The sequence below is a fragment of the Hermetia illucens genome, chromosome 1 (genome assembly GCF_905115235.1).
Source record: "Hermetia illucens chromosome 1, iHerIll2.2.curated.20191125, whole genome shotgun sequence".
NCBI classification, from domain to species: Eukaryota; Metazoa; Arthropoda; class Insecta; order Diptera; family Stratiomyidae; genus Hermetia; species Hermetia illucens.
The window spans coordinates 10,067,205-10,081,130 of record NC_051849.1 but is presented as its reverse complement, the minus strand read 5'-3'; the positions used below and the strand labels follow the sequence as shown (position 1 = coordinate 10,081,130).

Here is a 13,926-nt window from a genome sequence, read left to right as displayed (position 1 = left end):
CCTGGAGTACGTTAGAGACACATTAGACCAGTTACCTGCCGCATTACAGTGGGCATTTGAATGTGAGACACTTTTCTTCCGAGGGTAATGAAAAATCTTGACTAACTCAACTGGACTTGGTGGCCGTCGCGTACAATTTGAAAGAATGCCGATCAGCAAAAAATCCATTAAAACAACAAAGTAAGTACTCACTCTCATTGTTGTTATTCTAGTTTGAGTTTAGATACAACACCACGTACATACCGACAAATTCTGTTGGGGTGTGGTGTCACAGTGATTTTTTTTCCGATTGAATACAAATTTTGATATAAAAGCTGATCAGACCGTTAGACATCAAAGCAGTTCGGTATCGACTGAGTTTACCATTGGAAGTTTAGATTTTTCCGACTATAGTCCAAGACAGGATAGTTCTTTCAAAATGTTCTCAAAATTGGTGAGTAGATGGTATTGGGGATGAAAGGGGACTTCAGCTGGGGTGTTTGTATGTTTATATCGGTGCCTAGTATCCATCAAGTGAAAGTTAGTGTAACTTAGTGGACGAAGTAAAAAGAAAGATATTAACGTTTTGAAGGAAGTGAAATCGTCCGATATGTGATTTCCATTTCCATTTTCTAATTATTCTCTTTCTTCTCCTAATTGCAGGCCTTTGTTTGCTTAGTTGCATTTGCAGCAGCTGCTCCCCAACATCCACCAGCCGCACAATTCCCAGCTGGAGTGAACCCAGCCCTATGCCCAGGATTCCCAGTTTGCGACAATGCCCTCTTGCACAACCCGCAACCACACCAATCCGGACACTGGGGAGCACCAGCTCCAGCCTGGAATAACCCAGCTCCATCCTGGAATAACCCAGCTCCATCATGGAACAATCCAGCCCCAGCATGGAACAACCCAGCTCCAGCCGGACATTGGGGAGCTCCAGCTGCTCCAGCCTGGGGAGCACCAGCCTTAACTGGACCAGCAGGCAATGCTCTTCCACCAGCAGACAAATTCCCAGCCGGAGTCAACCCACACTCATGCCCCAACTATCCATTCTGCGATACCGCTGCTGCGGGACACGCCCCACAAGTCGCTCCACTGCCAGGATGGACTGAAAGACAATACCCAGCTGGTGTTTCGCCACACACTTGCCCCAACTTCCCATACTGCTCTTAAATGTCCTGTCCTTTCTCATCCTTAGTTTCTGTCTTTGTGATGATTTTCTCTTCTCCGTTTCGTCTATTTTCGTTGCACTCGCCCTTGCCCGCCCTGCCTACTATTTTCTACGAAGTTGGTCCTTGCCATCATCCACTGAGTTTTTACATATTTCAACAGTAAGGGTGGTTCCTCATTCTTTATTTAATTTATAAATTATGAACATTGTTTTGCGTCCTCCTTGATGAAAATAAAAGAAAAGCATTCGAAGCGAATTTGTGATTTTTATGGACAACTTTATTTGCTGATATGGCTTAGATACCCACTATCCAAAGACTTCTTCCTATTTCTTCGACTTGAAGTACTCCTAACAACCAAAATAGGTGCCGGGAACCAAAGAGCTCTATTGACTTCTGCCCATATCTGGGAGAGGGCCTTTTTCCTATTTCTCTTAGTACCTGGACTAATTGATCATTTACCCTGTAAGTCATCTAAAAAACTGGGTGACAAACACCCACCCAAGACATGCTCAAAGTTCTCGACTCCAGGAAAATGGTATCAAAGTCATCAACATAACCATTAGACCAGAATCTACCAAGCCATTGTTCACAACTTCCTACCACTCCAGCATTAAACGCATAGTGATCGCAAGCTTGGAGTATTAACCAGTCAGCGTGGTGTTGCGTTAATGGCTGATTATCAAGGTCTGTCTTCGCCCGTGCTTGAACTAATCGCGATCAATCTGTAGCTAAGCCTGGCTCAGTCAGATTCAAGCTAACGAAACCAAGTGGGTAATGTTTGTCACCAAACAGGAAATCGCCCATTGGCCATAATGAGGTAAGAAAAACACCGGCAGCACTGAATAATTGTTACCTGATGTAAGACGCTGGTATAAAATTGACCTGGGGCTTAATCGCCTAAGTAGATCTCATTGATAGCGTAAATAGATGCTAGTAAGCTACTAAAGGCCATTTCCGAAATAGCTGGAGGGCGAGCGATTTAGTCTTTTGGTGCATGGTCGGCGCTTAGTGCTGACCATGACGGTAATGTTGGCTATGTTAACTGCAATGATTACCGCGTATGACTTCTGGTGTCATCTGGGAATAGTAGTATCTTCTGGCTTATAACTGATAAGATAAAAAAGCTAATTAATAGGTTTTTAAATCTCTAGGAATATAAGCGTCTCTAGACAGTTACTAAAAAGCCAATATCTAATAGGATGCACACTGACCAAATAGAGTACGAACGTAGCTTCTCCTCATCACGTACTTAGCAGTGGAAAGAGCAATGTTTAAAGGTTCACCCGATACTCTAAGGTACCCATGATACACATTTTAATTTGTGATAAAAGAAGAATGCAGCATTTTCTCGGGAAAGCATTGCAAACTCATCTCCCTGGACCTTCATCATCATCATCAACGGCGCAACAACCGGTATCCGGTCTAGGCCTGCCTTCATAAGGAACTCCAGACATCCCGGGTTTGCGACGAGGTCCACCAATTCGATATCCCTAAAAGCTGTCTAGCATCCTGACCTACGCAGGGTCTGCCTCGTCTTCTTTTTCTACCATAGATATTGCCCTTATAGACTTTCCGGGTGGGATCATCCTCATCCATACGGATTAAGTGACCCGCCCACCGCAACCTGTTGAGCCGGATTTTATCCACAACCGGACGGTCATGGTATCGCTCATAGATTTCGTCTTTGTGTAGGCTACGGAATCGTCCATCCTCATGTAGGGGGCCAAAAATTCTTCAGAGGATTCTTCTCTCGAACGTGACCAAGAGTTCGCAATTCTTCTTGCTAAGAACCCAAACCCAGGCTGAGAGGTGGCGGCGTTCGATCAACACGTGGTCAATTTGGTTGAAAGTGGTCCCGTCTGGAGAGGCCCACGTATGTTTGTGGACCGCTTTCCGCGCAAACCAGGTACTTCCAACAACCATTTCGTGTGACACTGCTAATTGAATAATCCGCAGTCCGTTATCATTTGTATTTTCGTGTAAGCTATGGGACCCAACGTATCACCTGAATACGGGCTCCGACCCTACTTGACTGTTAAAATCCGCAAGTATGATTTTGATATCATATCTGGGACAGGCTTCGAGGGTTCGTTCTACTGCCTCATAGAAGGTATCCTTCTCCGACTCTGCAGTCTCCTCTGTAGGGGCGTGAACATTAATGAGGTTTATATTTCTAAACTTGCCTGGCAAGCGCAGAGTGCATAGCCGTTCGCTTATGTTTTCAATGCCGATAACAGCAGGTTTCATTGTTTTGCTGACTAAGAAACCTACTCCGAGCACATCGTTGACTGGATGGCCACTATAATATATGGTGTAGTTGCTCTTCTCCAAGAAACCGGTTCCTGTCCAGCGCATCTCCTGCACCGCTGTTACATCAGCCCTATATTGGGGCAGGGTATTAGCTAGCTGCTCATCAGCTTCATCTCTGCACAGGGAGCGCACGTTCCATGAGAAAATGAGCAAATCGTTATTCCGTTGTCGGGTTCGTCGTTGTATAATCCGTCCAGTCCGAGGTTCCTGTTGTGGCTTCGTAACAAGTTGTCTTCCGTGTAGGGTTGTCAGCCCTACCCATCCCCCAACCTGGAGGACCAGTTGGTGCATTTTGTCCCGTTTTTAGGCGCGGGAGACTCGCCTTCATCCTTCTCCGTCTGCAGCTTTTCGTTAAGAAAGAGCTCCTAGCGGTCACCACGTGGAGGTGGAGATAGGGTTTGGTAGTAGAGCTGTTGGTGTTGGTTCAGCAGGCATTTCCCAGGTTTTATGCTCCATCGTGGGTACCAAGCCACGTTTCGCCCTGGGACCTATACTATCCTTTGACCACGCATACTTATGTTTATACATACTTGCCACTGGTGCTGACTAATTATTACTTTACTAGAGAAAATGGAGTAGATAGGTATAAGTGGCCGGACCAAAGAACTCAACCAACTCTGTGGTGTGCATTTTGATACCGCAACAACTTACGACCATGATTGCTGTTGGAAGAACAAGGAAAACAAAATCTAATCGGGTTAGACCTTCAGAGCTAGCTCGATAGCAGCTCCCCCACCCTACAATCAAAGATATATTTGAGGTCTTAAAAGAAAAAGGTCCTAAATATGCCTGAAGATGTCTCCCTCCTTTCCGACGGCCAGCCATTCACCCTCTATGTTCCTATGTTCCAGGAAACTAGAGGAAGGTGGCTTTGAGCGTATCGCACAGATGGTTTAGCCTGTCTCTACGCTGCCTCACCAGCTTGCAGGGTACCCCGCTGAGTTCAGCGCCTTAATAACCGTTTGGTTGTCGGTTTGAATGAGTTTGTTACGCTTGGGATTTGGATTATACCGGAACTAACAACATGCGTTCCAGTATTACCAGTACCGCCGCTTGGTATACACTGGCGTATCCTCGACGACTCGGCTCCACTGTGTGTATCCGAGAATACTCTGCAACCGGCTCCCCAGATCTTCGGTAAAGAACGATATGTTGAATCGCTACAACACATCACTTGCACTCTGCTTTAGTTGCGAAATTCCTCTTGATGCTCAACTTCCGTCTGGTGTAGTCCGTTGGGACTGCCTGGAGTTCTCGTCGTATTTCGTCTGGGATATTATCATGGCCAGCATATTTAATATGTATTTAAATAGGAGGGGTTGTGAAGGAGTACATTAACCGCACTTCAACATACCGTCCATTAGATCCTGTGGAGCTTGGTCCTTCTTGACGCGGAATAGATTAGCAATACTCCCGGACTTTGTGGTTAATAGATCCAAACAATCTAATACTAAGGACCAGGCCCATTCGCGGTATTAACATCACATCTTGTATTCCGAATTTTCCTCCCGCTATTACCGTCGCAGTCGAAGATGCGCAATGATTTTTCTTCCCATAAAATTTCGAATAATACGCTGGGAGTTGCAGGATTAAGCCGTCAGCGTATTGGATTGGTTTGACAGTGTGAGAAGTGTTCATAGCATGTAAAAGTATGTCGACTGTATAAAGAGAAAAGGGTTATTGACCATACTGATCCTTTGTATAGGTATCATGAGAATCATTGATGCAGATGTGCATTTGCCGGTTGGATATACACTTAAATAGGAAAAATTATATAGCCTGCCATCCACGTACAGTTCGCCTATCAGCTACGCCTGAATAGTCTGCATTTGACCGGTGGCCCTAACGTGGGTGGGAGGTTTTGGTCTGTCAGTTTGAACTCTTCAAGCGGCCGGCGATCGAATAAAAAATGATTCGGTCAACCGGTCAGACATGTTTGCTTAGACGTGTGAGCGAGAATTTCTTATTTGTTTAGGATATGAACGAGAATTTCATGGGCATTTTTATCGCTGGTGAATATTTTTGATAAATGTTCACACGCAAAAATTACTCAAATTCTCGTCTCAAACCCTTCCACGTCTAGAGTTGAACTAATGATGTTGGGGCTTGCCCCTAAGTGGATCATCATCATCAACGGGCCAACAACCGGTATCCGGTCTAGGCCCACCGTAACCTATTGAGCCGGATTTTATCCACGACCTGACGGTCATGGTATCGCTCATAGATTTCGTCGTTATGTAGGTTACTAATCGTCCATTCTCATGTAGGGGGCCAAAAATTCTTCGGAGGATTCTTCTCTCGAACGCGGCCAAGAGTTCGCAATTTTTCTTGCTAAGAACCCAAGTTTCCGAGGAATACATGAGGACTGGCAAGATCATTGTCTTGTACAGTAAGAGCTTTGACCCTATGGTGAGACGTTTCGAGCGGAACAGTCTTTGTAAGCTGAAATAGGCTCTGTTGGCTGACAACAACCGTGCGCGGATTTCATCATCGTAGCTGTTATCAGTTGTGATTTTCGACAGTAGATAGGAGAAATTATCATCAGTTGCCACCATATATTTTGTCTTGCCTTCATAGATGTGCAGCCCAAGATCTCGTGCCAATCAGCGCCTGCTCGATCTGGATGAAGGCAGTTTGTACGTCTCGGGTGGTTCTTCCCATGATGTCGATATTGTCGGCATTGGCTAGTAGTTGGGTGGACTTAAAGAGCATTTACATCGGCATCACGGATCGCTTTCTCGAGGGCCAGGTTAAAGAGGGCGCATGATAAGGCATTCCCTTGTCTTAGACCGTTGTTGATGTCGAATGGTCTTGAAAACGATCCTGCTGCTTTTATCTAGCCTCGCACATTGATCAGGGTCAGCCCAGTCAGTCTTATCAATTTCGTCGGGATGCCAAATTCTCTCATGGCCATGTAACGTTTTACCCTAGCTATACTATCATAGGCGGCTTTAAAGTCGATGAACAGATGGTGCAGCTGATGTCTATGTTTCAACAGCTTTTCCATCGGTTGCCGCACAGAAAAAATCTGATATGTTGCTGATTTGCCTGGAGTGAATGTTGTTCTGAGCGTATGGGGCTATCCGACCTAGCAATATAGCGGAGAATATCTTATAGATGGTACTCAGCAACTTGATACCTCTATAATTGCTGCATTGTGTGATATCTCCCTTCTTATGTATGAGATAGATAATGCCTCGTTGCCAATCGTCAGGCATTGACCCGCTGTCACATACCTTGAACACAAGTTGATGAACCACTTGGTATAACTGGTCGCCTCCATATTTAACCAATTCGGCTGTAATTCCATCGGCCCCAGGCGACTTATGATTTTTTAGCCGATGAATTGCACGGACCGTTTCTCCTAAGCTTGGTGGTGGCAGTATTTGGTAAAAATTCCGCGCCTACTGCGGTTGCTCCCTGTACTTTTCGAGTTCACAGACTTGTTGGTTCTCCCAGACTTCCTTTTTTCGCCTGTGAAGACGCTTCTCCGCTCGATGAAGTTCATGATAAGTCTCTGCGCGTGCCTGCGTTCTTTGAGAATGCAACATTACTCGGTATGCGGCATTCTTCCGTTCCGTTGTTAGCTTACATTCATCGTCAAACCAGCCGTTCCGACTCCTTTTGCGGCTGGGGCCAAGTATGTTTGTGGCCGTCTCCACGATAACGTTCTTCAGTTACCCAAAAGCCAATATCTAATAGGATGCACACTGAGAAAATAGAGGTCGAACGTAGCACCTTCGCAGTACCTACGAGTACTTAACACTGGAAAGAGCAATGTTTAAAAGCTCACCCGATTCTCTGAAGTACCTATGGTACACATTTCAGTACATGCCGGTTCTATTTGATCGTTCATAGTGTTTACGAGCCAACAATATTCATTTTGATGTACTACTAACACTACTGTTGAATGAGGAGAGTACAGTAAATTTTTCCAAAAGAGGTAGATTTCACTAATAATAACTATGTTAATGATAGTAGGATTTCATCCAAACTTCTCGAAATCGTACTTGATATTATATTCTAATAATAATATTCTAATAATAATTCAAACGACCATCAATCAGGGCGAAGGCAAATCTGTGGGCCGCTTCGGTCACGCTGCTCCCAGAGCAGAGGTGAGGCAATGTTTGACGATTTGACTCTGCCCTGGTAAGAAGCCGTAAAGCCGTCATCGTCTGACATTTTTTTAAAGTTTGGATTCTAATCTCTAAACGAGGGATCCGTGAACTAAAAAAAGAGGGAGTAAGTTGCTCCCCATTTGGTCCGGTCTGGCAATAAGTTGATGCGGACTTAGGAACCGGCAATTCTCAAAAGAAAACACATAATACAGTCGCAGCCAACCCTTAAATACCTAGGAGTCATGGTTGACCAAATACTGAAATTCAAGTCCCATCTTGAAGATTTGGCAACCAAAGCTTCCGGAGCGGCTACATTGTTGGCAAGAATGTTACCAAATATAAGTGGTCTTAGGCAAAGCATCTTGCTTTATGCAGCTCCAGTCTGTACACCGTTTTTGAAGTTGGAAGCAAATAAAAGAAAAATCGCAGCCCCATACCGATTAAGTGCATTGCGAACATAGTGCGCTTACCGTACATCAGACGAAGCAGCTTGTGTAATAGCAGGCATGATCCCCATCGATATCTCGGCGAACGAGGGTCGACGCCTCTATCACCCACCATATGCAATCGGCGAGTCCTATACCTATCGTCTGCAATTGGCATGAAGTGAATCTACTTTTAAATGACAAAAGATATCACCTAAAGGACGCTGGACACACAGGATTATTCCAAATGTCTCTAAATGGATTAAACGAAGGCATGTTGAGGTTAGTTACCACCTAACTCAATTACTAAGCGGACTCGGGGGGTACCGTGCATACCTTTATCGCTTCGGGCGTGACGACTCCCCGTATTCCCCGACATGCCTGATTATTCCGGAGGATACCGAGCATGCTGTTTTTAACTGCCCACGGTTCGCGGCACACAGAGCGGAGACGGAAATTGATGCCGGGGCACGATTGAGACCCGAGAATATGATGGATCACATGCTAGCCTCTGAAACTTCTTGGAGGACGGGGAAAAAATTAATGAAGGCGATCCACAATCTGCTGAGGAGGGAAGAGCTTTGGAGGAAAGTTACAAATAACGACAGGAGCCGCAGTTTGTAACTGATCCTGCCCCGCGATGTAATACCGAGTCCCGCGGGGTAAGTGAAGGAGAAAGAGGTGGTTTTAGTGAGTAAAAGTCTCACATAACCGTATGGCAGGAGCCAGCGGTAGATTTTGAACCTTTCCACCTTCCAATGTAAAAAAGACAGAAAGACAGACAGTAAACCGTTTTTAATAATGTTTTATTTTACACAAAAAATGCCTAATAAGATAGGCGCCCATCAGGCGCGATCCCAGCCGGCGCATTGGGGCATACCTATTGATGTATAACTATGTGTTCATGCACTATTCTTTTCTGACTGTGAATGGGCTAGTGTTTGCTTATCTCTGTTGCACGACCAAAATGGTCCAGAACATAAAACCACTATGAAAGACGTGAGAAGGAGGAAACTTACGGTGCAGGGGCCCGGAACCCCAGTACCGGCAGCTTTTGGGAGTGTGCAAGTGGACTCCCAGCCGTCGATGTCCCTCGACCGCAGTGTCTCAATGGTGGACAACTTGACCATGGCATCTAATGTTACAAGTGTTTTCGATTTGGCAAAGGAGGTGTTTAAACGAAGCACCACTCTAATGAGAACACCAGTAACAAAATCAACGAAAGATGAGTTGAAAAACGATCGCTGGACGACAAAAACAGCAACAATATCGACCGCACATATTCAAGAGGAGGAACAGTAGGAGGTGCTCCAGAACCAGAAAAAGGACCCATTGAGAAGAAGTTCGTCAAATTTTAGAGGCCCCCGCCTATGCCAAACATCATGAAAGATAAAACGGAGGGAAGGTCAGTGAATGTCAAATGTGAAGGTCTATTTAAAAGTAATAATACGGTTAGGACTCGCGGCGAGCAGAACCCTGATCCAGAGAGATTACCCTTCACACAGCTTGTTGAAAACATAGTTGAGCTGTCCGAGTTCATCAAAGACAAGCACACCGTTCAACAAGCCATAAAAATATGGTGAGAGCTATTAGAGTGCTCTACAATAAATCGCAGTCGGAGGGACGAAACTCCAACAGTGTCACAGGCGGCCCAAGTGACACCTAATCGTATTGCAATCAACCTGCCACCAATTAAAAGAGTGCAGGAAAAATATGTGGATCCTCTGGGAAATCAGCAGGCGTAATCGAATCGGCAAAATTCAAGGGGAATGAAAATGGTGGATGGACCAAGGTAGTTAATAAAAATGCAAAGAAAAAGGCAAAAGTGCGAATTCGCCCAGAAGCGATTGTGATCTTCAGCAAAGGAAATTTGTTTTACGTGGAGATACTGAAGAAGGTCAAAGCTGGCCCCGACCTAAAAGTTCTAGGCGAAAATGTCAGCAAGATTCGAAGAATCCAGAAAGGTGACCTCATGTTTGAGCTGATAAAATCCCGCTTGGGAAAAACTGAAGTCTTCCGAACTCAAGTTAAGAACTCACTTGGAAAGAATGTCACACTACGGACCCAAAAACAGGAGGTCTATATACAGTGCAAAGATCTCGATGAAGTGACATCCGACATTGCGATTTCCAGTGGACACAGCGCAGAAGTTATTGGCAGCCGGGAAAGTTCGAATTGGATGGGTTATTTACCGTTTGAAAAAGCAGATTTATCTAAAGAGGTGCTTTAAGCGCCTCGCGTTTGGTCATTTCGCGAAGGCACGCACCACCGGCATCCATCGGTTCGATCGATACAGAAGGTGTGGGGAGAAAGACCACATTGCCAAAGAGTGCAAATGTTTATTATGCGAAGGAAGGGAGGGACGGGATGACCGACATATTGCTGGAAATTCTAAATGCCCGGAATTTAAGAAGGCGCTGATTTCAATGAAAAAATAACGATGATTCAAATAAAACTCAATCATTGCAAGGTCGCTCAGGATTTACTCGAGCAGACCACCTACGAATCAGAGGTGGAAACTGCCATCATTAGTAAACCCTATAGCAACCGCCACGGTGGCGTATGGGTTACAGATTCGACTAGCGGACCGGCGATATGAGTATGCGGTCGGCAAGCCATACCATGTACTGGGAGTCAGATAGCTAGCGGTTTTGTGTGGGCGAAAATAAACGGAGTATATGTGTACAGCTGCTACGCGCCACCAAGTCTGACACTGTCGAAATTCGAGGAAATGCTTGACAGTTTTGTTCTCGACGCAAGGGTGATTGCTTGCTGCAATGCTTGGGCCCGTGAATGAAGTAGCAGAGAGACAAATACAAGGGGGCCCAGACTATTAGACACTTTTGCACAGTTGGATATAGTTCTGGCCTACAAAGGTTATATAAACACCATTCAGAAAGAGGGGTCTGCCTCGATCGTGCCTAACCTTTGTTAGCCATGTTTTGACACGTGGTATGTCCTGGTGCGTCAGCAAGGACTACACCCACAGCGATCACCAAGCAATCTTCTTTGGGTTATAAGTGAAGTCACCTGACAGAAGACCATCATGCCCGAAACCGAGGAAAATGTCAAGCTGGTCTGCGAAAGCTCTGGATGAGCAGACGTTCATACAAGTGTGGCTAGACTAATCTAATGAAGCTGGCTCCTCTACATGTAGACCAATACATCGCCAAAGCATGTGACGCGTCCATGCTTAAAAGGTGCTCATTCCCCAGTAGCAGACCAAACTGCCGGTGGAATACTGAACTGGTCAGTCTTCGATCAGCCTGCCACCGAGCCAGAAGAGTGGCTCAGAGGGCAGTAGGCAGAATCGACCATGAATGCTTTAAGGAGCTTTGTTCAGAAGCGGACATAAGCCCGTTAAGGAACGATTGTAGAATCGTGATTGAGCGATTCAGAGCCCGTTCATTTCCTCAGATCAGGTCACTTTCATTCTTGTTAAAAATTATCCAGGGTTATTCCCCCGGCAAGAGGAGGGCACTACAACTTCCAGCGATCTCTGAATGTGACGACAACACCGCCAGTCGTCAGTGACAAGCTGCTGGAGATCTGCGCTAAAATTGGAAATAATAAAGCTCCGGGTCTGGATGGTGTACTGAATAGGAATTGTTCGAAGCGTGCATGTCGGCGGGGATATTCCCTACAACATGGAAGCGGCAGAAGCTGGTACCTCTGCCTAAGACTGGTAATCCTCCAGGTGGACCATCCTCCTATAGACCAATATATCTTCTAGAAGCTATAGGGAAAATGTTGGAGTGCGTAATTTACAAAAAATTACTCCCAACCGTCGAAAGCCAAGGAGGCTTTTCAGATAGGCAGTTTGGGTTCCGTAAAGTCAAATCAACCATTGATGACATCAATATGGTTACTGGCTTGTCCCAATATACAACTCACGGAAGGGGTTGTAACAACAAATTTTGTATGGTGGGGATCCTGGATGGGGCGACGATTGGTCTTCCCACCTAATTCGCAGCTATTGTCGATAGTTACCTGCGAGAATGGACACTCTGGTATGACACCGATGACGTACCCATGGAGTACGTTGTCTCAGCGGGTGTCCCATAGGGCTTTGTACTGGGCCTACTAATGTGGAACATCATGTATAATGATGTACTTAACCTTCCGGTTCCCGCCGAGACCACACTAGTGGGTTACGCCGATGACATAACGTTGGTTGTAGCCGCAAAGCACTTAGAGGACGTTGATCGTTGATTCATTCTCTTGCGAAGCAATCAGTCCTGTTAAGGTCTGGTTAAAGAGCGCTGGACTGGCACTCGCGAAGGACAAAAACGATAGCGGTCTTCATCACAAAACGTCGGAACCGTAACAAATGAGGCTGCATTCGTCATCTCCAGAATAATGACAGTCGACATCTAGGTGGCCCTAGAGGAAACTTTAAGTGAAGTAATAATGCCGGAAGATCTGACGAAGAGAATGCTAACATCGCAGAAGGATTGGGATACGATTAACTCAATGATCGCAACAATTCAGGGCAAACTGCAAAAAGCGGAAAAGGTGAGGAGTAAGGGGGAATTGGGAGTGGTTTTAATGGAAAAAAATACCACACTCTGGCATGTCCAGGCTAGATGATTTGAAAAGATTTCCACCTCCTGACAAAAAAAAACTGTCTGGGAGATGAAGATTTGGACGACCAAACAGTAGTGAGGTGTCGACTTGAAGGACCTGATTGGGAAGTGCAATAATTCAAGTTAGTTGATTGTGGTGTTGTCAATATGGTGGCCGACCTGGGATCGGATATGTGATGGACTTTCAAAAAGCATATCCAATCTGGTTGGCGTGGTTTTCTAGGACGTATTGTGGGGGATGACGTTGGCAGTTAGAGGTTTAGGTTACATGTGAGGGGTATACCTACGGTTTCGAGAGTCTACCCTTCTGAATTTTGAGAGTTATTCAGAGGTGTTGATATTAAGAGTTACACCAACTAAAGACGTGAAATTGTTGGGAGGGGAGGTCATGTCGGGCGACTATAACGCAGAACTGAGTGAGGAGGTCTGTTAGTCACGTGAAATTAATTAGTATGTGAGTGGGTAGTTAGTACGTGTAAAGTAGACTGGTTTGGAGTCGGATGGTTAGTTAATGGGACTGTCAGCTGAGTATCTGTTAACTCACCTACTGCTGGGTTTATAGTGGTATTATACAACAATTATATTTGGTAGTCAGACCGCCCCCAAAGTATAAGGGAGGATCGTTGCTTTCAAGGCGCCCGAAGGGATTTGTGATACGATAGTTTGACTATGCCAGGTAGATCTAAAGATAAGACAGAACAGTAGAGGTTGCCGAGGAATATCAGGGAAGATTCGGTGATGATTAAAGCGACTGCTATTTCGAGCGATGGGGCGATTGTGGCAGTAGTAAAGGCCTGTTGACATCCCACTCTTGGCACTCTTCGGTGAGGTATTCAGAGAAAATCTGAGGTTCGCAAGTAATTTTGAAAACAAAAATGATGTTTCTATGTTACAACACTTGGAACGCTTGAGTGTTTTTTTCTCCTCCCTCAAGTCTCAAGCAATCTTAGTCAGTCTTCTTAGAATCCAAGTTACGAATGCGACTTTTAAATTATTCTCATTCCCGTCGTTTTACGCTCTATTGATCGTGATGCGTAATGAGGTTACCCTAAGGATTGGTGTCTTTAATATCTACTCCGAGAAGCAATAAGCAAACCAAATTGAGCATTCATTAGACTATGGACTCTTTAGTATGGTTTACCTTCCGCTGCTTCCATTGGAATGAAATTGTTTGGAATCTTGTTGATTTCTCTAACAATAGTAACGCATTGAGTAGGAACACATCTCGGCTTTCTATGTATTTCCGATTTTCACCAAATGCCTACAAGCAAACAAAAGCAAATTAAGTCAACTAACTGAATCGGAATTCCTAACGAATGTTTCTCCTACGGTG

The 13,926-nt window shown here is 45.1% G+C and overlaps 1 protein-coding gene across 1 annotated transcript; it reads left to right on the top strand.

Annotated features, from left to right (window-relative positions):
• The first annotated feature begins 277 nt into the window (after positions 1 to 277).
• LOC119655834 (cdc42 effector protein 1-like) lies at positions 278 to 1,406 on the top strand. The gene is made up of 2 exons (XM_038061944.1): positions 278 to 433; positions 643 to 1,406. The coding sequence occupies exons 1-2, from the start codon at positions 419 to 421 to the stop codon at positions 1,150 to 1,152; spliced, it is 525 nt and encodes a 174-aa protein (XP_037917872.1). The 5' UTR covers positions 278 to 418; the 3' UTR covers positions 1,153 to 1,406.
• The last annotated feature ends 12,520 nt before the right edge of the window (positions 1,407 to 13,926 follow it).